The 24721-nt window shown below is 45.4% G+C and overlaps 1 protein-coding gene across 1 annotated transcript; it reads right to left on the minus strand.

The window, feature by feature from the left end:
• Positions 1–2081: 2081 nt before the first annotated feature.
• Positions 2082–22583, minus strand: ACBD3 (acyl-CoA binding domain containing 3). Its single transcript, XM_061991523.1, has 8 exons — positions 22272–22583; positions 14397–14538; positions 13283–13423; positions 12387–12545; positions 9854–10028; positions 6353–6545; positions 5017–5301; positions 2082–4132 (listed from the first exon to the last, which is right to left on the minus strand). The coding sequence occupies exons 1-8, from the start codon at positions 22522–22524 to the stop codon at positions 3921–3923; spliced, it is 1560 nt and encodes a 519-aa protein (XP_061847507.1). The 5' UTR covers positions 22525–22583; the 3' UTR covers positions 2082–3920.
• Between the last annotated feature and the right edge of the window lie 2138 nt (positions 22584–24721).

Consider the following 24721-nt stretch of genomic DNA (forward strand, 5'->3'; position numbering starts at 1 on the left):
TTTTCCTTGTATGCTGCCTCCTCACCCAGCCAGCAGGAGCAGAAGCCCAGACAGGCTGGCACTGGAAGCCGAAAGCTCCTGTCACTGATAACAGCAGGAGCTGGGCTTATTAATTTGAGCTGAGGCTTGTGGGGGGAATAACACCTGAGCAGAAATAGCTTGGAAGCAGCAGCTTGCAAGAGAGAAATTCTAATTTCCACTAGTGCTGGAGGTACACGTTTGAGCTGCGCTCTTGCCTTGGCTGGCACCTTTGAGCAACACAACGTGTATGGAAGGTGCTGTCCCAGTCCCTGTAACATGCAAATGAGGCAGCCAAACGTGGCAGAGGAGCTCGAGGGCAGGCAGGAGCTATGGGACCTGAGCCCAATGGCCAGGAATGTGAGTCAAACAGGCTGTGAGGGATCAGGGGTCTGGAGCAGGCTTTTTCCAGCTTCCCCTTTCTGTCTTTTCACTGTAAATGTGGCAGGGGTGGAGATGATGGGAATGGCAGGAGCTGGTGCTAGGAAGAAAAACAGAGCGTCAAGCTGTCAGAAAGCAGCCTTTGTATTGCTCTTTAGGCTAACAACTGCCCTGAGCTGTTGCACAGGCTGGAGGGTGCTAACACTTGGTGGAAGGATGGCTACTTTGCTTCTTTGTACAGGTCTATGCAGCCTACTCTTAACAATTTCTAGAGCAACTGCATAAACAGGAGGAGGTTAAATAGCTAAGCTACTCTTTAGGCTTCCTTTGACAGCAGACAACTCACTTTTATGATCCTGCCCTTTAGTTACCTCTCAGGTTGTATCCAGTTGCTCCCAATCAGTGTTTGATCAGTGGTTTCCAAGTACAATACAGAAAGCATACAAAGCCAAGGGCTGGGGAAAGACAGCACAAGAGAGAATGGGCAAGGACCCTTCCCTAGAGCAGCCCTGTGCCTTAATTAGCAAGTTGTTTCAATTGCACAGCTTACCCCTCTGGGACAGCAGTCAAGGAAGGCCTTGCCTCCCTAGCTCCCACACGACTGCTTTGAAGAAGAGGCTGCACAAGCAACATCCAACAACCTTTCTAACAATGGCTTGTCCCTCAGATTACTTGGCTTTTCTCCAAGGAGCGGTGTATTTGGAATCAAGCTTTGTCAACCTGTTTATGTTGCATCACCTGGATTTATTGCCAGTGACTTCATTTCAGAAAGCACTTACAATAACTCTCCTGTGGAAGAAAGCTGCCTTCAGTGAGATGCGAGGAGCACACTGGAGAAGGGGGAATTTACACATGTGTGAGCCAGGCAAGGTAAGTCCAGTCGGGGCTGGCTTGCTGATGCAATTACTTTGGTTTTCAATTTCATGTGAAACTAGTTTGCAGCATACCCAGACTATATGGCACGTTGAACTTCTCAGCATCTTACTTCTAATAGCACAGCTTGTTTTGTTCTCTCTGAAGAGATTATTGTTCCCAAGATGCAATGTGGAAGCACCAGCCTGAAAGGCCACCAGACCAGACAGCTCAAACTAGTGCAAAACCTGCTTCTGCTCCTCAGCTCCAGAGTAAGCTACCTACTTGCTAGCAGCAGGTAGGCAGCAAAGGATGATTCTGGCCAACAGAAACCTTAGCATAACTTGGCTTTTTGCCTCGAGGTTCTTTCTTTTCTCAATCGGCCTAAACCATGCATGGTCCTGCATGTCTCTTACCCTTTGGTCCAAGGGCTTTTCAGGACACAGCAGCCAGTGCCTCCTGTTCTTCCTTGGGAGCTGTGCTCCTTAAGCCTCAGGGGAAAAAAGGCAGACACTCTTTGCCTAGGCAGAAAACAGCTCATGAGTTTTAGCTGCCCACACCAAATCCTTTCTGCTACCCTTTCAGAAACCAAAGAGATGCTGCTGTTCAAGCTGGGCTCTCCTAACAGTGGCAGATGGCCTTGTTCAGCAAGCCAGTGACGCTTCTCTTGTGGAGCCTTTGGCCTCGGCCCTTTGGCTGCTAAGACTATGGTGTTAGCCTGGTACTGAATATGTCAAAATGAGAAGGAAGATGACAAGCTTATCTGAGCTGAACGGAACAGCCACACACAGCAATGCCAAGGTCTCCAAATTAATAACAAGCCAACAGCGTTACAGATAAATGTATTTTAATTAGGGTTAAATACTATCTCAAGGTATCTTGAAGTCGCACTTGTACTGTACTAATCAACAGCCAGAGGCAATAGAAAAAGTCTGAAAACGTAAAAGTTCTAACATCCAACACATGACAGTTAAGTGCTGCCATTTAAAGCGACAAACACCGCTCCCAAGAACAGATTCTTAGAGGGAAGAGTCGTAACATCTTTTTTGTATGGACAAAAAATAAAGTTGAACTTGAAGACTGGAAGAAATATATTAGTGCCTGCCTTTTCAAAAGTGGGGGCTTTTTTACATTAAATACAGTTTTCTTTAAAAGCAAGGTACTTTCTAAAGTCATGGTTTATATACTGTATGTACACAAGAGCAGAACATTGTACAGTGTTTTTGGATAAAGCAGCACTAATTAGCTACAAGCTGGTACGGTGTCGCTGAACCAAACGCAAGATGACCAAGTGAAGCGCTCTAGGAGAAGCATCTCCACGGCTGGGATGAGGAAAGGAAAAAGTATCATGTATGTACAAACTGATTATCCAACCAAATCCTGCCAACTCGACGTCATTAGCCAGGGAGCTGTACATGTTGCAGGTAATCACCGCGAGGCTTGCTGCAAGGGCTGACCCGAGAGAGCCAAAGGAACCCTTCTTCTCCTCTCTATGTCGGAGTGCGCGCCGCAGGGAGGGAGCGCCGGGGCGAGGCGTCCCTGTGACACACCGCTCCCACGGGAGAGCCTTCTTACTGCATCTTCCCGCAAGACATGTGAAAGGCCCCAACTGAACCACACAAAATGAAGATTAAAGCTACGTCATTAAGTATCTGTAGGTGTGCTCTGCCTTCCTGCGGACGCTCACGGGCGGCAGCAGAAGCTCTGCGCCCACGTATGGCTGGGTCAGACTCAAAGGGGCCGGCAGCAGCTTCCGTTATCAGTGCAACATGAGCTCCTGTACTTTATCCAAGTGACTCGCCCTTCTCCGGATGCACAACACGCTTGTTTAGGTTTTCAAGACAGACAAACCAGAACGTTGTGCAGAAAACTGGTTTCGGGTTTGTCAAGATACATAGATATATATTTGCTTTAAAGTCTACCCCATTAAAAACTCACTAGACTCAGAAATAGCGTGTGCCCTGGTTCAAAGTTAATCGCCTCAAAAGACAATTAAGATCCTTCTTTTGTTACATACACTTTTGTCACTCGGTTTACACCTTCAGAAGAGGTTATTTGCTGTACACTCAGGACGCTGCTCATTCTTGCCTTAGCCACTGCTCTGGTTTAAGGAGCTGAACGCTTCGTCTTGGATGAGGACAGAAGTGAGACAACTTGTTTCTAAACTGCATCAACTTAAAGTTTCAAGTTTTAATGGTGTAAAAATCTGACATTCAGTTACAGTTAAGAGAAACTTGCTACACAGCAAACTGCATCCAAATCTACCAGTTAGTGATGGGACCTTTAGAGTAACCGCTAACAAGTTATACAAAGCATCCAGACCTGGAAACATCAGATCATCCAGCCAGTGTGCCGGCAACTCCCTCCCCCTTTTTCACGAGGCTTTAACCAATGCAACCAATGTGACCTCAGCACTGGAGCCAATGACTTCCACCGGTGAACTCCAGTACCTGGAAGGGCTAGGGAGATCCTGTGTTAAGCCCAATGCAATATGCATTAGTGTCATGGAGCAGGAAGATCCCAGTGTCTACTCGTTAAAAAGTTCACACAAACCATACAGATACAGACAGGAGGAAAAACACAGACTCAAAAGGATCCGTTATGCTTGAAGAAAATTCCAAATAAAATGACATCTTCTGCACAGCCCAGCCTCAGACACAGCCACACCTTTATCTAGTGTAATAAACTCTGTAGTAAACTGTTTTTGACCTCCACAGAGAGTAGGAGTTGTCAAATTTAAGAAGATAAACTCCTCTCCCCGGGTACTGGTGGCTGCCAGCGTACACTTCTTCGTGACAGTCTCGTCTGTACACAGGCACTATTTCATCTAGCTGAGGCTTGTTGGCATTCTTTTTGGCTTTTTCTTCACTGGTAGTATTTTCTGCAAGGAAGGGAAAAAAAAAACAAGCAAGCAAGGTGTTGGTTAACTTGGGTGGATGCTTTACAAGAGAAAGTCAGATTGATTCGTAGTGGACAAGGTGCTCTCTGTTAGTTTAGAGATCAGACGGGTCGAAGTGGCTCATAATAAGGCTGTGACTAAAGCAGGAGGAAGAGTAAGTATCCTCACTTCATCATAGATGTCACCGATTGACTTGAAAACTCACCACACCTGTCTCCCCAGCACAGCTGGGTCAGTTTGTAGAGACACAGAGCTCTAGTTTTCACTGAAACATTACCCCACATTGACTGCTACTTGTTACTCAGCAGTAACATCCACAAGGCCCCTGCTTCCTATGTCAGTGCAGTTCCTCCTAAGAAAACCCCACACTCCTTTCAAACCATTCTTTTCTGATGGTATGCCACCAGACTTCCCCATAGGAAAAGACTGTGACCCGCGTGCTGGCCACTATCAGAAATTGTTCTTTAAAGCTGTTTTGCTGAAGCCTCAAGGAAACTTCTTTCTTCAATGAAGCTCATGAACAGCAGGGCAGGAATCTTTAAGGACTTCAGTGTGCAGATCCACTAAGCCCCACTATGGAATGGGTCTCAGTTTACCTTATTGAATAGCTGAATTGGACAAGCGGCCACACTAAGGGGTAAGTAAAACTTCAGAAACAGATTTCTCCACCCTAAACTGCTTTAACCTGTCTGTGACCAAAGGAGGTGACCGAGTTACTTTCAGAACTGTACTTCCTATTCAAAACTGAAAACAAGATTCCAGCTAGGTGGAAGCTGAGGCAACTAGATCACACAAGAGAATCAGTTGGGTTTGCCCCCATGGCAAGCTCTGCAGGACTGGCGGTTGATATAAATAAGCACACTTACCTTCTTCATCATCCTCATCATCACTGGATTCGCTGACATGCACACTGACTGCAGTATTAGGGGAGTCTGTCCATTCAAAATACACCCCAAAACCAATGTCATAATTGTCTGTAGCAAACTCCCAAAAGAGGTAAGAACCCTCTTCATGAGTTGGTACTCTAACTGTAACCACTTCTCCTCGGCCCACTGTAATCACAGAGTCTGCATCCTGGCGGATTTTTTCCTTGAAGTCTTTTATCTGAGGTCGCGTCCACATCGATGGGGCAGCTATCACTGGAACAGAATCTGGAAAGAGGGGAGGAATGCCCCAGTTAAGCTTGATTTCAGCTCTTTATGATGCATACTTAAGCACGTCTTAGAGGCACACAAGGACCACAAACATCAGAGTTGTTTCCTTGTAATTTGTTTCCTTTTTTTTTCTCTCCACTGAAGAAACACCTTTTCACAGCTGAAGCTTGCAGCAAATGCAGTGCATGGTTAGACAGAACACTGCACACTTAAACCCTACCACTTCACTCAGCTGCCACACTTAACCCAAAGACTGATGCACCGCTACAGGTCATGGGGTTACGTTGCGCAGAACCCATCATTGAAAGGTTCTTTAATGTGACAGATCCAGAGGTTGTGGACTTGTCTAAAAACTGTCAAATAACAACTACTAAAATAACTGAACACCCTCTTATGCAGACAGGGACTGTGCTGGCATTGGTCCCATACTGGCATCCAAGCAAGTCTTTTGAGGACTACTGATTATGGATGAAAGTATAGTGGTAACACCCAGAAATACTGGTGACGAGAGAGATGCTGGGGGGAGTGATTTTTCCTGCTGCACTTCCACAGCTTCCTACAAGCTGTCTGAGGAAGGTGGGAAATGTGAGGGGACAGCAGTCTGGATTGCACATAGGAAAAGGCTAAGCCACAGGGTGGGCAGCATTCTGAGAGGGAAAGAAGGATTTGGCTTTATTTTAATCTGCAAGGGTAAGTTGCTCAGTTTTGACCCAAATATGACTGAACATATTTCTGCACAGAACAGTTTTCTGCTAGAACTTCTACGCTCCTTTCCTTCAAATCAAGAGTGAAAAGGGAGGTTCTGGGCCCCATTCACCTTGCCTGAAATGCTTTTGCTGCGTCCTCCATCCCTCCCCAAAAAAATGAGTTTTGCCTGGGCTATCTATATTGTTCTTCCCTGAGAGAAACTCAACTCTGGAGTCAAACGTAGCTCTTGCATAGCCCAATGAAGCCAAGCAAAGAACTATGGTCACCATCCTTAAGATACCTGAATCCTAAGAAACATCTTTGCTATTTATTTTTAATTAAGGAATCTAGTTAGTCCTACCTTTTGGTCCATTCTCCAGTGCTTCTTCCAAAGCCTCTGGATCCAGCTCTTTTTCAGGGCTGTCTGCATGTGCACTGGCCTGCCCGTTAATAGATGGGGTGTCCCCTGGGGCAGGCGCAGTCACCTTTGATGCAGCAGTCAGAGGTGTCCCTGTCGCTGCCACAACCGACTCCTGCTGCTTTTGCAAGGCTGCCTAAAAATGATAGAAATTAAGTCAAGTAAACCCCAGACCTCTCAGGATGTCTCCCTTCTTTTAGCAGAAGGTATAAAGACACTTAAAAGAAAAAAAATCTCCCCTGCACCCCATGAAGAGACTTGACACAAAAGAGCAGAAGCAGCACACCTTAACCAGAGAGAATTCTGTGTACTTAGTATCACTGACAAAGTCGCTTTCCTAGGCTGGTGGATACAACCTGAACAAAAAGATTCAACTTTCAAGATAGTTAGGGCACACACAGACTTGCACTTAACTCCAGGAGTTCTGCATTTCAGTCATTCCTACAAAGTTTCTTTGAAAATAAGGAGTGACAGACTTGTTTTTTACCAGTGGGCTGAAGGAGTCCTAGCCTGAGATCTCCCAGGCCAAATGACAGCTGTAAGCATTTAGGGTCTACTAAGTACTTGCTATTTTTTGAGTTAGAGAACCCTGTTGGGCAAGTTATCAGATCCATCATGCTTGACAGAGGCAGTTATTTAACACAAAGGCAGGAAGCATAAGAGCCTCAAGGACTGCAAGTGGTCTGGGACAAGAGTTGTTAAAGCTCAGAGGTGCTGCTTTTTAGAACATGACATATACATTGAAACTCTTCAGATAAATTTTATCATGCTGTACCCCTGCAGAGGATTAAATGTATCTAAAAGGAGATTATACAAGATAACAACCATCCTTTCGCATTTAAGCAGGACGCATTACTCCTTGGGCTTCAAGGCTTATTCCCCTGCCCCTAGTAGTTATTGGTGCAGATTACATACACTTTTTTGTTGGGACAGGGAAAAGGTATAATTGACAGATCCCTTCTTTAACAAATAACCTAACAAGCACATGACTTTGATGGATAAATGGAATGTAGGTATCCTGAAGGAGCATGAAGACGATATAGTCAAACATTAGTGTAGACATATAGACACCAGATTTGAGTAATTGCACAGATGCTGCCCAGATTCACTTTCTATCACAGCACTTCTATGCACTGACATAACAGTGGTGAGAGTTTTGCTAAAAAACCACTGAGTCTTTCCAAAATTAATTGTATCACAAGCTCATCTGTAAGTGACCATGACAGAACAGCACTAATAGGCCCTAAAGTGGCTGAGTTACAGGCATCTGATTCCTCAGCAGTGTTACAGAGGCTACCCGAGTCTTCAGGAAAGTTTGAAGTAGAATTTGATAGTTTTAGCCCTGTTACCTGTTTCTTTCTCATCCTTTCCTCTACAAGAGTTGTCCAAGTAGAGATCTGAAAAGTAAGCTGTGTTGCCTGGCAGACTTCTTATTTTGTAAGCCACTACAAAGGAAGGGCTGCTTTGTCCAGGTCTTAGAAGGCTTTAGTCTTCTGTACATAGAAAACTGTGAGCCATGATTGAAAGGAACAGTGCTGACAGGATTGAAGAAAATTGGCAGCAGCATCTCTGACACCTCAGTTTCAAGCGAGTAGCCTCAATTACAGAAGGCATCAAGGACCTGACTGATCATGCTATAACTTCTGCTTACTATTATGACACCAAAGCACTGGTACAGAGGTGTCACTGAGCTTCAAGATTAGAACAGGGCACGAAGCCTCTGACCTTCCTACACTAACTCCATCAATTCACAGTTTGGCTTGGGAAGGGACCTTTTATAGATCACCCAGTCCAACCCCACTGACAAGGGCAGGGACATCTTTCACTAGACCAGGCTGATGAAAGCTCCATCCAACCTGGCCTTGAACACTTCCAGGGATGGGGCATCCACAGCCTCTCTGGGCAGCCTGTGCCTCACCAGCCTCATTGTAAAAAAAACTTTCTTCGTCGTGTCCAATGTAAATCTACAGTCTGTCAGACTGAATCATTGTCCCTTGCCCCATCACTACAGGCCCTCATCTTTCTTTGTCTTCCCTATAAGTCCCCTTTTAGTACTGAAAGGCCACAATAAGGTGTCTCTGGAGCCTTCTCTTCTCCAACTCTCTCAACCCGTCTTCACAGGAGAGGTGCTTCGGCCCTTGGACTGTTTTTGTGGCCCTCTGGACTTGCTCTAACAGGTCCATACCTGTCTTGTACTAGAGGCCCCAGAGCTGGATACAGGACTCTGGGTGGGGAGTGGGTCTCACAAGAATGGAGTAGAGGGGAAGAATCACCTTGACCTGCTGACCACACTGCTTTTGATGCAGCCCAGGATAAAACTGGCCTTCTGGGCTGCAAGAGTCCATTGCCAGCTCATACCCAGTTTTTCATCCATCACTAATCCTCAAGTCCATTTCTGCAGGGCTGCTCTCAATACATACAGCCCTGAAATCTGTACTGATATTGAGGACAACCCCAACCCAGGGGTAGGACTCGCATGTGGCCTTAATGAACTTCATGAGGATCACCATGTGTTCACATAGCCTCCTTCCTCAGACAGTTCTTTGCTGAGGGCATCAGCCTCATCAAAACACAGATGCCTTAACAAGCAATTCGTTACTGAATTTTAAGTCTTTAGCCCAGAACAAGAGACCTCAGGCCCAGAGAAGTCACACGTACCAGAGTCTGAAGTCTGGTTTACATCTGTTTAAGACAGTTACAAATGGACATCCTTGAACTTTAAAATAGCCTGAGATGTGAACATAGCACATTTGCCAGAGATGGAAGATTCCCTGAAGAGAGGAGAAACCTTTCAAGCCCAAGCCCAAAACCCTTGCAAAGAAGTAATGTACTACTGACACTCATTGCCAGAAATACAAAAGCTTGTTCTCCCACTCAAATCACAAGCAGTCCATCATAGGCAAGCAACTTAATTACATACTGAGGTCAGACAACACATGGAAAAGGAGAGAGAGAAGTCCTCAGTGCTCAAATTGACAGAGAGAAGCAATCTCAAAACCAGCAGTGATGTGACAGTGCTGCATGCATGTCCAGCTGGTAGCACGTGGCTGACCAGAGGCTGCTGTTCTGCACAGGCCTTCAGGTGTGACACCCACATGGAGAGTCACTTTACTAGGTCTGCTGTGCTGGTACATACCCCCATTATGGTACACACACAACAGATGCTGCAGCACAGCGCTTCGCATTTAGTCTCCAAGAATAACATCGAACCAAGTAATTAGTAGAGGCTGCTCAGAATTTTCTTACCTAACAGCTGCTTCAGAAAACTCAAAAAGGTTAAATACAGGGACTTTGGTGTTTTGAATCTGAAGCAGCATTAGTCACTAGGACACTATCTCTCCTTGCAGCAATTATCTTTTCAAGGAGGTAACAGCAGACAAGTTAACACCTCCTAGAGACAGCCTGGGACACAGAAACTTCAGTTTCTCAGCTGGCTGGCCATACCTGTTGCTGTGCAAGCTGGACTTGATACAACTGCTGCATGTACTGTTGATAATGCTGTTCCTGGAGCTGCCGGATCAGGATCTGCTGCTGCTCATAGTTGCCCGGATACTGCTGGGCCGCATACTGCTGGAACTGAATGGCAGTCTGGGAGTTCAGCGCTGCCATGATCTGTTGCCTAGATTGGTGGGAGGAGAGTATGAAGATTACAAGCTGTTGAGGGTATGGGGGAAATCCTGTACTTAAACCATCTAATTCAATTCCTGCAAAACCCAATTAAAACAAAACTACACAATAGAGCAGAGACCAGAGGTAATCCAAACACGAATTTTGCCCAAAAATATAAAGGAGCAAGAATTTCAACCCAATGTCTGAAAACATCAAATGTTAAAAAAACCAGGAGCTCTTACATAATTCTCAGTCTATAGTCTGATAAATAGGAAATGCTAGAAAAACTATGTGACTAAATTTCTCAAACAAGCAAAGGGAAAAAAACCTCACATTTGGTTCCTCTGGAAGACTTGCAGAAACCATCCTTCTAGCAGCCTGACTACAAATATCAGTAAAAACAAACCTGCTGTGCTGTGGCACGAAGTACTTCTTGGGAAATCCAAGAACTACATACCACATTACTACCTTAATTTCCCAGGACAGCATGTAAACACATATGAAAAGCATGACTGACTGTGGCCTCATTCAGGAATGAAACAAAATGTTGCCAAATAACGCCTCCAAAAAAATCTCAGCTGATGAAACTTGGAGGAGACTTTTGCTCAGGTATAGTTACGCTCCTCTCCAGGGTTTGTCTCATGTTGTGTCCATCAGCTACCAGTTATCAGTGCTTCAGAGGAAGAAAGTGGTATCATAGAAATGTAGGAGTAATTCTTTCCCACCCTTCTTCCTTTGTGCAATATCATCCCCTAAAAGCTCCAGTATTAGACTGGTTAAGTACTCTAAAGGGCAAGATTTACTACTCTTGAGCAAACTATCACCAGTTTAGATATACTTGGTCTGTACCTATGTATTCACATTCCTTTTCTGTCTAAACTCTATCTCTGTAACCTGCTACAACCACCTCATAGAATTGTAACAATTGGAAAAGACCTTTAAGATCATCAGTTCCAACCACTAACCTAACGCTGCCAAGTCCATCACTAAACCATGGCCCTCAGCATCTCAGCTACACAGCTTTTCAATATCTCTAGGGATGGTGACTCCACCACCTCCCTGGGCAGCATGTCCCAATGCTTAACAACCCTCTCGGCAAAAAAGTTCTTCCTAATCTCCAATCTAAACCTCCCCTGGTGCAATTTGAGCTCCTGTCCTATCATTCATTACTGGAAAGAAGAGACTGATCCCCATCTCACTACAACGCCCTTTCAGGTGGTTGCAGGGAGTGATCATATCTCCTCTCAGCCTGCTCTCCCTCCAGGCTAAACATGCCCAGCTCCCTCAACTGCTCCTCATAAGACTTGTGCTTCAGACCCTTCACCAGCTTTGTTGCCTGAATACGGAACTTAATTCACAACTGCTATTCATGTAAAAACTCCACCCTCTTCAAGGCATACCCACCTGTCTTGTTACTTTGCACTGTGAAACCTTTTTAATTGTATTCTCTGTTCATTCTGTATTTTACACTCCTGTGGCTCTCAGCGTGTTAAACAAACGGTAAAACTTGCAGATTAATTATTTGCTCCATTCTCAAAACCACTACATAGCAAGCGTAGAATCTACTTCAGAAACACTCCCTGTGGAGACATTTTTATTAGGAAAACTATTGCTGACTGATATGGAACAGCTTTGAAGACTTACTCTTCTTGCAAATTTTATGTGGACAAAGCTAGATCCATGTTTCCAGCATCTGGATGTGACAGGTGAAATATAACTAGAACTGTATCTTCTAAGTAAACATTTTAATTGAGGCTACAAACAGAGGTTAAGTGCATTTGAATGTGAATTTTGTATTCCTCTTAGAAAGGCAGTTAAGATCCAGTGACTGCTAGGGTACAAAAGAGATCTGCGCATACATCACACTTCCTAGAGAGAAAGTACCCTCTAAGGAGGTAGGGTTAGACTACTAAGTCAGAAAATTTCAGTCACGCATTCAAAAAAACTCCACTGAACAACAGTTGTCCTTTTTTCAAGGCTCTGCCTTCTGTGAAAGGATAGAAGCTTTCAAGTCACAGTTCAAACAATACTTCCAGCTGGATACTGTGTTCAGTCGAGTGCAGAATTAATCATTTAAGAAGCAGATCCACATGTTTTCATGAGGTGCAGCCCCTGAACCCCAGAGCTTCTTTCAAACAAAGCTTCTCCAGCAATTTCATCTGAGAAGGCTGCATACAATAACACACTGGGATAATTATTCTCTGCAAACTCTCTCCCTCTTAACTAGGGATGCAAATGTCACTGCCACGCTTAAGTGCTCTGAACTGCACGTATTCATTCTACAATAACTACTTAAACAATTAGATACAACCGTCTCAAGTGCAAGGTAGTTATTTTCTTGGAAGTGTTGTTTGTTTCAGCTACTCACTTCTGTTGTTCCATCCGAAGTCGTTCCTCCTCTATTCTCCTCCTCTCTTCTTCTTCCCTTCTCAGTCTTTCCTCCTCTTCTCGCCTACGTTTTTCTTCTTCTTTTTGCAAACGCTCACGCTCCTCCTCTTCACGCCGCCTTCGTTCTTCCTCTTCTCTTCTGCAACATCCACTCAATAAGCTATTTCAGCATTTCTATAATCCTAGGATGAGTTATTTTCAACATGCTGTAACCTGCCTTTTGCCTGCCCAAAAAGGCTTTCTGTTTGGTATCGTCTCCTCCCACTTAAATTGGGCTGGAGAAGCATTTTACTGGACTCGAGAAGAAAATGCATTACTGTTCAGCTTCACCACACTCTACAGCATGGCAAGTATAAGTTCTGTATTAAAATTTTATATTCATTCTAACTTGTTACTGCACTGTCTGGAGAAGAGAGCAGTAGCAAAAAAGTGCCCAGAAACCTTAAACATCCCTTCCAAGCTTTAACACATGCTCAACAACTACATGGATACGGTAGTTAAAGAATCACATGCTATGTAAATAACAGTAGAAGATAGCCTTTGTCAAGTTGCTAATCCACACCAGAAGGCACCTGACAGTTTCATGCTCTGTCTGTTTAGCCCACAGACATTTTGTGAAGCATGTATTTCTTAAGCAGATGACAGCATCAGTAAAATTTTTAAAACTCCTTATATGCTGGCTGCCTTCACCTCAGAAACAATCACTCATTACCGGCAACGTGCAACAGCTTCAAGAGATCAAATGGTACCACAGCCACCTAAACTTCAAGCATTTCTCTTCCCAATATAACTTCAACCTAAGCTAGCTGTGACGCTGTCCATAGGTCAAGAGTTAAACACTTAATATACTCCTGCACGAAAGGACTTGAATGTTACCTTTTCTTTTCTTGTTCTTCTTTCTCTATCTTGTGGGAAGTGACATACGTTGAAAACAAGTGGCAGCACCTATTCAGGAGCTTAACAAATTCTGTCATAGCTTTTTGCTTTGACATGTTTCCAAGTGCAGCCCATTCCTTCCTGAGAGAGAAATCAGATGAAATAACAGAAGACAACTCTTTTCAAGTCAGCAGTGAACTCTGAGAACCCAGCAAAGGAAAAAAACAAAACAGTTGGGAGACCAGGGACCAAACTTTATCGTATGCAGTTTCAGAGAACCAACAACTTTTTCCCAAAGACAGGACATTGCTCTCTTCTGCCTGCACCAGGACAACTCTTTCAGAGATGTAATCAATTGCTTATAAGAATTCTCATCTGTAATGCCTACCCTACTTAGAATTCCCAACTACATCCAAAAACCTCCCTGTTGCAAATGAACCTGAAATTTTTTCATCCTTCTTCCTCTCTAGTTTGTGGAAAAAAAATGCATACATTTTCCTGGATGAGCAAACATGATAACAACCATTGATTACAGTGCTTCAGCTGGTGGACTGCAACACCCTGGCTCTTCCTGAAGGAAAGCTACATCCATCTGGGCAAAAGCAGCGCACTGGGGCCGTGCTGCACAAGAAACAGCAGCACTGAATATCCAAAGCGCAGCCCAAACTGCAAGCAACACAAGAGCTGTGCCTGAGACTGCCCAGATCTCCTATGAGTTTACTCAGAGGCTGAACACATCAGGTATCTGATCTCAGTATTAGCAAAAGCTCTGGTGAATGCTGCTACCGCTGGCAAAAGGCCTGGCCTGCTGTAACCTTGGTGAGGAGTGTGGATGAAACACAGGCCTGCATGTTAACACACAGCTAACCGAATCCTAAGCTGCTATGAGAAACCAGGCTGTCAGCACAGCAGCTTTTCCTCGTGTGGTTGAAAAAAAACCCAACAACCTTCTGTTAGCTCCTCTACTGAGCTGTGACTCAGACTTTTGAAGAGGCCACTCTCACTTTCCACTACCATACGCGCAGAGGCAACCCACACGCTTATCTTCTTATTTGAGAAACTGAATGATGTTATCTTCAGACAGGCAAAGCAGAGTTCACACCAGCTCTTTTACCTTCTATCATTTCCCAGCACATCAAAGAATCCAACTTCAGGGCAAGTGTCAGGGTTGTAAGGTCCCAGAAGAACCTGCTTGTGCAGTGCCACAAGTTTGAGCTTTTCTTCGTATGTTGGATGAAAGGCTTTGCCATCTTTTTCTGTAGGAGAAAAGAGAAAATTCACTGTTATGATTAATTCATTAAGTACAGGGCAGCAAAGAGCATTTTGTATAACCACTACCATGACTTCCTCCATAAGAAAGGGGTAAGTTACGAAAGGTTAGACAAATTAGGTCAGCTCTATTCAAACAAAATACAGATCTGTTCAGAAGAAACACATCTACTTCAGCTGTTCAAATTTAGTTGTGAAGTGTTCTTCATCGTACCATCTAGTCAATCTTAGCTAGTGAGTTAGCACATAAATATTGATGTTAATTAGTTGAACATCATATATCTCTGAAATATTTAGAGCCCTTAACTTGAACTCAAATGTGTCTGCCAAGTCTATTGTAGTGTGGATAGGAAGGATTTCTCACAAAGAAAGATGTGATGTTAACTTTATAGATTGCGCTCCTTTCATGCTCTTCACATTGATGAAAGCAGAACAAGCAAGGTTTCAGGCAAAGAAAACTGCAAAGAGGAAAAATTAGAATTAAGACAGAATTATCCTTGAGGGAATTTGACTGCTGTTTGCCAAGGCAGATGGAATAATCCCTCACAACAAAAAAGTCTTAGCAGTGACCCTGTCAGCACCAACACACACAGAGAGCTCTGGCCCAAGGACACGGGCAACTCCAAACAAAGTCGGAATTGCAACAGCTGCACAGCAACTCCTTCTGAAGTGGTCCCACTTAGATCCCACCACGCAGGTACTGCTAAGGAGAGACTTGCATTGATTTAAAATGATAGATGAATTAGTCAGCTAGGACTTACCTCAGCACATTCAAACTGTCAAAACAAACCAAAGAAACGGGCACTGTGATATGCAATTACACTGCTCATTAAGAAAAGACCTTTTTCTTGAAGAGGAAAACAAATAAATAGGCACCATCTCCTTTTGGAAAAGCTGAAATGAGGAAACTATTACCGAAGGTAAACAACAGTCATTTCACATGACTGTACTACTAACTGCTCTCCGCGTACGCAGCAACCACAGACAGAATTGCCACATGTTTCCAGCTCTCCTTTGGAGCGAATTCTTTACAACCCCAAACCGAGCAGTTCAATTCACACTCAAATTTTAAGGCTGACATTTTCATACTGCAAAATCGCTCTGCTGATGCTTGTGAACAGTTGTTAACAGGAAAAGAAGCAAATTTCAGAACAAAAGAGGAGAGGAAATACCTCTGTTATGGCTTATTGAGAAACTCAGAGCTAATACTCCTGAAAACTGGAAACAACCCCAGGGAAAGCATTTGCAGGTCACAGCAAGAAGCTCTATTTTTGACAGAGTAAGTTCAGTACGTTACTGGACTCACTCAGTTAAAAACATCACAAGGAACCACTACACGCTTGACATTTGGTTTTGAAGCCAGAATCAAAAGAATTAGGAAGGTAAACACTTAATTACATATTGTCCAGTCCTACAGGTCCACTTCACTCTCCCAGGATCTCAAGCATTCATTCTTCTCCCAGTGTCATACAACCTTACAGCAAATTTACCTTCTGGTTTCAAATAACAGAAGCCTCTCTCTACAAAAAGATGTGTTTCCAAAAATACTTGATGGGGTGGAAGAGGGGGGAATGCAAACACTGAGCCAGGATCTACTCAGTGGTATGCAGTGAAAAGACAGCAGTTGCAAACGGAAATACAGGAAAATCCACTTAAGCATAAGAGGCAGTTTGTGGGTTTGTTTTGTTTTTTACTGTGAGAGTGATCAGGCACTGGAACAGGTTGCCCAGAGAGGTTTTGACATCTCCATCCTTGAAGATATTCGAAACGCAAATGGACACACTCCTGAGAAGCCTGCTCTGAACAGAAGGGCTGAACTTTACAATCCCCTGAGGTCACCTCAACAAGTGTTCAGTCCTTAAGAGATGCAGATCACCACATCCTGGTAAGCTCTCTCCCTGTGTCTCAGGTCTCCTGCTCTCAGGCCACCCAAAGAGACCTCTGGCTTTTCCTCAATTCTTCACACTTCACATTTAACTCCAAATTTGATTATTAGGTAGCAAGCACTTCCATTAGCCTCAATAAACAGTACATACTTTGAAATCATACTTAATATCTTGGGGGCAGAGTGCTTAAAAGCAAGTCATTTGGTAAGGGTACTACACTGAAATTTTGCCAGGCTTCTCAGCAAAGTATGCTTCTCAAGCAGGTCCCTATGGCATAGTTTTACCTTGCACAACCTAGCTGTCTGCTAAAAGCCATAGGTACTTGCTGTGCTAGACTGCTACTTCAGCCAGATAACATCACTGGTATTTGAACTCACTTCTGAAGAGGGTTAAAGGGAAAAAAACCCCACAGTTTCCCATTTCCAATTTCCCAAATTTCCATGTACAACACATCTGCATTTTCACAGAAATCAGACCTCAAGCCCTATGTATCAACAGAAGCAAAAGATCTGTATTTATAAAGAACGGTGCCAAAGGAAGAACGTGAAAGCTAGATAAGGGAGGAAACCAGACAGATGAGAAAAAAAATATGAGATAGGCATTCAGTGACATGTAGATAATGCAGACTAGAAGTAAACTCTCAGCAAAATCTTTGGAGCCAGTCAAGACAGCAAAGATGTATACTAGTTATTTTTCAGTTGAATTCTTCAGCATAAACCACACTGTATAATTATCCCAAAGATCTGGAGTTGTTCCTGTTAAGCTGAACCAGAAGATCTAACACCATCTGCAGAGTCAAATATGCCCAAAGAGAGAGCATTAGTAAGTCCAGAAAAGTAGAAGTGCCAAATCTATCCAAGCATCTGTGAATGCACCTTTTAAGCAGGCATTACCCACACACCTAAAACACCTGTCAGGAAGCCCAAGAAAAAAAAAGCTCTAGGGAACACACTGAGAAATCTACTGGGTGGGTACAGCAGTAGTACAGCAACTATACAACCCTCCCTATGCCATGGTACACCTGACTCAACAGGGCCAGAGAAAGGCTTCACTTCCTTACAGAAGATTAGGAGACTTCTTTCTTGGCAATACTTCAAACCACCATTCACCTGAAATGGCAGTTTATCAAGTCAATTGAACTCTAAGTTTAAGCAGTGCTCCCCAACAGTTCAAACTCAAGTAGTGATTAAGAAATCGGTATTAAGAGATACTCTCATTTTCAAGGGAAACCTAGTGACATGAACAAGGCACGCTATGGACCTACAATTCTTTAGGCATTCTGTAGTGAGGGCACACATACAAATGCATAGACACATACACAATGTACTTCACTAGTGACATGAGGCAGTTCGCTAAAGACGTGGAGAAAGACTGGCTCCCACTTACTGCAGAGCCATGAAACCACAACACATCAATTTGTCACCCCTGAAAGAGAAACCCCTGCACACCTAACATCAGCTCTTTATACTGCTACTCTCCTTGAGAGCAGCTACTTTGTTTAGATGCCCGTAAAACTGAGATCCATCGAGGGCAGCTGAATTGCATACTCCAGCAAGCCAGTACTTAAAACACTAACAACCCTCCTCATGCTACAGAAGACCACCGTTTGTGTCTGCATGTAAGCACAACAGAAAGATGAAGCCACATCTAGTAATGAGAAGCAGATAACAGAGACTTATGTCACTAAGTGGCACCCTACCTTCAACATGAATTGGTCTAAACCAGAAAACTTAGACTCAAGGGAGCTTAGTGTGCTTAAAAGACTGCCTCATGCAAGATACTGTTACTCCTACGTCACTTCAGATTTTCCCCCCCCCCCCCTTGTAAGAAACATGGCACAACATGCTCCAGCTTCACCTACTGCACTCACTCTAAATGCCTAATTCCCGTGGGGTAGCATTCAGTGCAGTCATCTACAAGAAGCTAGAAAACAATTTGTGAAGTGTGATTTTTTTACCTCATAGCTTTTAAAAGCAGAAGTCATGTATGTCAATGCTATTCATCTGCAAAGCTTTAATGAGCGAGACCAAAACCGAGAAGCACAAGAACTGACTCGCTGCCTGCAGATCCCAGTACATGCTCTTACACTGCTAATTCTGCTCTCCTGAAAACATCCTGCATCAACAGAAGTTACCAACTGGTCCTTCCAATTAAATGCGATCAAAGGTCAACTTCACAAACACAGATGCATTATAGGGGATTCGTATTTTTGAAACCAAGAGACCACTTAATTTATGAATTATAATCATGCCATCAAACTAACCCTCAAAAAAAATAAAAGATGAGGTCAAATAATTCGAATCATGCATTGCTGAGGTTGAAGAACCATTCCTGTTAGCATAAGAGAAAATGATTTGGAGTAGTCAAACAAAATGAGACTACTTAACAAGAGAGTTTTTAGACACACCAAAATGGTATCGTTTCTGTACCATCTACTCAGACGTGCTGCACTGCAAATCACTTCAAACAGTGCACGAACACTTCAGGGACTGTCATTTATCGAAGGCTGGGTGCAATAGTTACTTCAACGACAGGATGTGGGAAACCAGGTTGATACTGGAAGATATTTCCTGGCAGAGCTATGCAAGCCACTCCCTCCTGCGGCAGGACACGGTTTACACCTTAAATTACCTTCACTGACACAGCCTGCATCAGCTCAATGAGCAGAATAAGCCATCAGAGACACTTCTACTCTGTCAGCTGCCCCAGGGTACACAATTACAGACAGTCCAAGAGAGAAATGTACCCATTTCAGGAACGTGGCCGTGTTCTCCACCGCACACTGGAGCCAGCACAGTGGAGCAGTTTCTTAATGGCAGCCGAAATGCTGGTTGACCTGAATTAGGCTTGACAGAGCACTAAGGGAAAGACTGTGTATTGTAAGGAAAGCTCTTGTTTCTCACAGAAAAAAAATGGACTGGAACACCATTAACCATCTATTTTCTATGCCTCTGCTATTCTGAAAAGCTTTCCTCACAAGGCATTATGGATGCTAAAAAAAGCTAGCACACATCTCCCATGCAGCCTAAGGCCTGAGAGCTGAGGAGGCCAACGGTCAAGCGTTGTAGATGTGCTTTGGTCTTTCTCAGTGACAGAATAAAGCAGCTTTTGAGTCTCTTTAATATCGTAGCCTAGTTTCAGTTGTGTTTTTCACATTGTTTATGTGTGCTTCAGCCTGTCTTATCTTTGAACAATTCCATTAACGTGTAATGTGCCACCACAGACAAGTGTCAGCAGCCACTGCAATAAGCAAATCCCAAGCGTTTTGATCAGACTTGAGTTTGAGGAAGAAAGTACATCACGAGTTACAACCAGACAACTCTGTCTGCACATTGATGCGGAACAGAAGCTGCTTAACTAGCAGTTGCTGCTAGTTGACCTGGTACAGGGACTCCTCTAGCACCCTGACCCAAGCTACTTCCATCCCAATTACCACAATTAATTCAGATACCATCCTTCTCCCAAACAAGTGCTGCCTTGAGTCACTTGCTTGTTCCACACTAGCTGCGTGAGTCGGTAATATCATACACTAAGGCATGGATATCAACTAGCTGTAAGGTTTTGCAAAGACACTCCCATCTCCAAACCAGAGAGGGTTTTTTTACAAGAATGATCAGAAACAACATCTCAGCAATTGACCTGTTAACATGGGTCAACCTTCAGATCCTCACATTTCCCTTCTTGGAATGAAGGAGGAATGTGTATTTGTTCCTTGGCATCTACAAGGCTGCTAAACAAGTATGCCCACTCCCACAGTTGTTTTGACAGAGGATGCACGAAAATCATTTGGAAACGAGACCAATTATTTTCAGAGTCACACAGATATAGAAAAAGTTGGCAGAAACAGTAGTCCAAGCATTACAAACTCCTGTAACTCGCCATCACATCTATAAATAAAAATCCCCACGGTATGTCACTTTCAGCAAAAAAACTACAGATGAAAGCACGGGCAGCGGCTTCACATGACTTATTCCAGCGTAAGGACAGAGGAACAAGGTCTTCGTTTGAAAAGTCTGACAGTTCCATACAATGTGGAAAATTTTCCTCTTATGAGCAAAATCCACGTGTTAGAAGAAATTGCAGAAGGTTAAATAAAAAAGAGCAGCAAGCAGTAAGACTAAACATGTTGAAATAAAGTTTTTAATAAAAGGAAAGCAACAAGAAGAATGCTCTGTTGAGACAATACAACACGAGGAACTGGAAGCTTGACACACGTAACACTCCACCGACTTTTCACCATTTAAGAGGAGATAAGGGTAGAACATGAGTTTCATTAAAAATGTGAGATATAATTGACATAGGTTAACAACGACATAGATAAGCCTATTCATAGTGTGTGGTTCTTACACTGTAAATACAGCTTCCAGTAGAACATTAAACCCAAGACAAAATAAGACCACGGTTGAATGAGACAAGGAATTTGCTCCTGCAGAGGCATTTCTTTCTGCATCGTGTTTCAAGAACAAATGCTTATTAAACCAAACCAGAACTCTTTCAAGAAGCTTATTTCGCAGAAAGGATAAAGAAGCAGAAATTGTAATGCTCCTGCAGCCTGATAGCTGGTTGCAGCAGCTTGACACAGGAATAAAAAAAAAATAAAAACCAAAACAAACAACAACAACAAAAAAAAATCAAGACTCTTACAATCCCTTGTGGCTTTTTACAGCTTGGGAAAAAAAAAAGAAAGAAGTCTGTATGTTAGCGTGCTAACAAAAAGAACATTGCTTTGTGGAAGGACATCAGAACAGGTCAAAGAAGCAGGGCTCAAGAAAACTGCTTAGGGCCTTACATGCTTAAAACAACTATCAGGGCAGAGGGCAGCTAAATTGAAAGAAAGGGACAACTTTGTCCTCCTAGCACAGTTTCCACCTGCCAGTACGCTTGCCGTCAGATGAGGCAGCTTTCTTGGGGGAAGTCATCAAACAACCAACCGCCACAAGACTGACATCCCCAAGCACAGCATCTTCCCAAGCACAGGCATGGGCTAGGCTCCCTGCTCTGGCCCCCACGTTAAGCAGCAGCTGCAGTGACACATGGCTGCGAGGTGCTCAGAGGCTGTAACACAACACAACGCTACAGCGAACACAGCTTACTCGGAAACCACACAGCCTTTTTCCTCCTTGTGAGGAAAGCAAATGTGGTAAGGTACCTCTGCCTTCCTGCAGAAGCAATCATGGCTACAGGGGATCCCAGGACAAATGCTCCAGGTCTGCAATAGTCCCGGGTATTGCATGGCTCCTTCGCTAGAGTCACGACGGCACACGAAAGCAAAGCCCGGCTCGAAGTCAGCATCAGGGGAGTCAGCCCAATACCTCAAGCCCGTCTCTGAGCTGTCAGGAGGCTCGACTACAGTCAAACAGAGCCCTCCTCTTCTACGTTTGCAATGAGTTTTCTTCACATGCTACAAACAACGACTTTTAGGGTATTTTTTGCTCTGTTCTTAGATTGAGTTCGTGCAAACCCTCGAAAACGCCTTCCCGGCCCTGCGGAGCCGGCACACCGCGGCCCCCGGGGCAACCTTCCGGCTCTTGCCCGGGTCCCCCACTTCGGCTGACCTCTCGCACCAGGAAAAGCGCATCCCCACAAGCCGCGTCCGGCTGCCGTCACACGATGCTCGCCCCGGCTCGCCGCCGCGCCCGGCACACCGAACCCCGGGGGCCGCGGGCGCACCGCCTCTCGCCGCTCTCGTGGGGACCCGGGGCTCCGGCCGCGCCCTGGAGCCCGGCTCGGCGGGCGATACGGCCGCCCGGTGCTGCCCGGGACGGGGCGGCTCCCGCCTCACGGCCCCGGTCCCAGCGGGGGGCTGTAGGGGCCACGTCGCCGGGTAGCCTCACCTTTGAAGAAGCGCAGCGCCAGGCCGTACAGCTCCTCCAGCGCGAAGCCCCAGCGCCGCTCCGGGCTCAGCGCCGCCTCCTCCGCCGCTTCCCCGCCGGCCTCCGCCTGACCCGGGGAGCCGGGGCCGCTCCGCCCCGCCGCCAGCTCCCCCTGCCCTGGCCGCGCGTCACAGTGCGGCACCTCGGCGTTGGGGCTCAGCGTCAGCCCGTCCACCGAGACCTCGAGCCGGTCCGAGCTCAGCACCACCGCCATCCTCCCCCGCGGCCGCCTCCCGCCCTCCGCCTCCTGCTCCGCTGCGGCGGCCACGTCCCGACTTCCTGTCCCCTCCGACCCGGAACTTCCGACCCCGCCCCGTCGATACCCGCCCCGTATCTCCGCCCCGAGCGCGGCCCCGGCCCCGAGCGCGGCCCGCGGGGGGCTTGGCAGCCTCCTCCGGCCGGCACGGCCTACACCCGCCTGTGGCGGCCTGCCCAGCCCCCTCGGGGATGCGGCTCCGAATGAACTCGCCCCCTGCCTGCCCCGGGGCTGCAGGCGCGGCGCGGGTCTGCCCCGAGGCAGCAGCAGTCTGCGGGCTGCCCGCCCCGGAGGCCGCCGCCGTCCTCCGCAGTCGCAGCCCAGGGCGCGGGGGGTTACGTAGGGGTTTGCAGGGAGCTGATGCCCTACGCTCCTTGCTCTTTGGTTGCTTTACGGAAGGGAATAATGATTTTTCAGCGACTTCATGTCACAGATTGAAAGGCCTTTTCTGCAGCTGGCAGGTAGCGTGGGGTCTGCCACTGACTCCCGTACTCCTCTCTCGGGAATTGTGCTTCAGGCCTCATTTGGGAAAGCAAAGAAATGAGCTGGAGAAAGGAAAAAAGAGTACGAGGCGATTACTTCTGCAGGAGCTGTATCTGCAATTAGCTCACTCCCTTGTGACCGTGAAACGCCGTTCACAACACTACTATTGCCACAAACTGTGCAAGGGGAGAGAGTCGCTCCTGCGTACGCAGGGCTGAGGGGATGTATCCAAGTGCAAGCTGCCCTCCTCACAGGATTGCAGGGAAGACTGCGTTTCAGAGAAGTGCTTTTGGCCACGTTTCTCACCCAAAATGAGATACAGGCTGCACGCCTGAGAAGCGGAGTGTCCCTGCCTGATGGCTCGTGATGTTGATGCAAAGGAAGAAAACTGCAGCTCTGCAACCTCCTGAAGCTCGGGAGTCCCCCTTGTCCCCGGCGCTCCACTGAAGCCTCCTGCCCATTTCTGGGGTTAGCCCCCCAAGGTGGTCACACCCCCTAGGAGTTTACCTGCCATCCCAGGTAGATCCATCAGATCTGTCAGGAATGTGGAAGAGATTTTATTGTCACACTTTGTGCTTTGAAGCCTTTGGATGACAAGAAGAATAAAACTAAAGCTTTAAGTTGGTATTTCTTGAGAGAGCAGATGACACGCTGGGCACCGTGTACTACAAATGGGACAGAGTTTGATGCAGATGATGAGTGAGCTAAGCTTCAAAATGCATTTTACAACCATTTGGAAATCTGTAGCTTCTTCACTAGCATTTTGGCTTTTTGATTTGAGGGTCCAATGTAACGCTGTCTTGTTTGCATTTCCTGGCAAAAACTGCAGACCAAGGGTGTACCATCCTCTTTTGAGGGTTGGATCAGTTCTCCGTACTGTTTGGTGTTACCACACAGACCAGACTTACAGCAAAACAGATCATTTTTTTCTCCTCATACAAGCCTATACCCTAAGTCTGCTGCTTCAGCATCAGATCCAACTTCACTTTGAGACTTGTTATTTCATTTATAAAATCTCTTGTATTAAAACGCCTGTTCCCAGCGCTTTGATCCGACACATTTCCTCCTTGGTTTGAGGAGTTTGTGCTTCATAAATATTTTCTTATGGCACCAGTTCTGCAGTTTAATCCATAGTGAGATTAACCTTGAAATTCCTGCTTTAAGAAACTCAATTCTTTATCCTAAAATGCATCCTTCGAGAAAAAAGAACTGAAGTTCTGACAGATCCCTACTGGATTTGCTGTGGTTTACCCAAATGGAAGGAGATATTTACTTCATTTTATGTACTGCTTCACGGTAGGAAACTGGCCCAAAACCAGGCAGCCCTTAGTTTATCTGTGCATTTGGAGGCCAAGCTGAATCCAAGATGCTCCACCAGCATCTTGCTTGACAAGCTGATTTTGAGAATAACTACAGAAAGCTGATTTGTCTCCCAATAGGCTCTGTTCCGTGGCACGTGTCTGGTACGTTTAGCAAACATGAGACCATTCCTCTCTTCTCATGCCAGCTTTGCTATCCCTGCAACAGGCAGCTGAGCTGGTGCCAGCAGAGCAGGTTTCTCCATGAAGTGTAGCATAACCTCTTGGGGAGCTCCCAGCTGGAGAGTTGAAGCAAGATGTCTCTGGTAGCACTGCGTCTGACTGAAACATAGCCAAGGCACAGTCCTGCAGCC

This window comes from Colius striatus, chromosome 2 (genome assembly GCF_028858725.1).
Source record: "Colius striatus isolate bColStr4 chromosome 2, bColStr4.1.hap1, whole genome shotgun sequence".
Classification (NCBI taxonomy): Eukaryota; Metazoa; Chordata; class Aves; order Coliiformes; family Coliidae; genus Colius; species Colius striatus.

What these genes read in the sequence shown, in the direction of transcription:
- ACBD3 (XM_061991523.1), bottom strand. Translation starts at nt 22,524, where the DNA reads ATGGCGGTGGTGCTGAGCTCGGACCGGCTCGAGGTCTCGGTGGACGGG. An exon ending in GTGCTGGGAAATGATAGAAG is followed by an intron (nt 13,424 to 14,396) that starts GTAAAAGAGCTG and finishes TTTCTCTCTCAG; the next exon opens with GAAGGAATGGGCTGCACTTG. An exon ending in CTTCGGATGGAACAACAGAA is followed by an intron (nt 10,029 to 12,386) that starts GTGAGTAGCTGA and finishes CCACCAATCTAG; the next exon opens with GCAACAGATCATGGCAGCGC.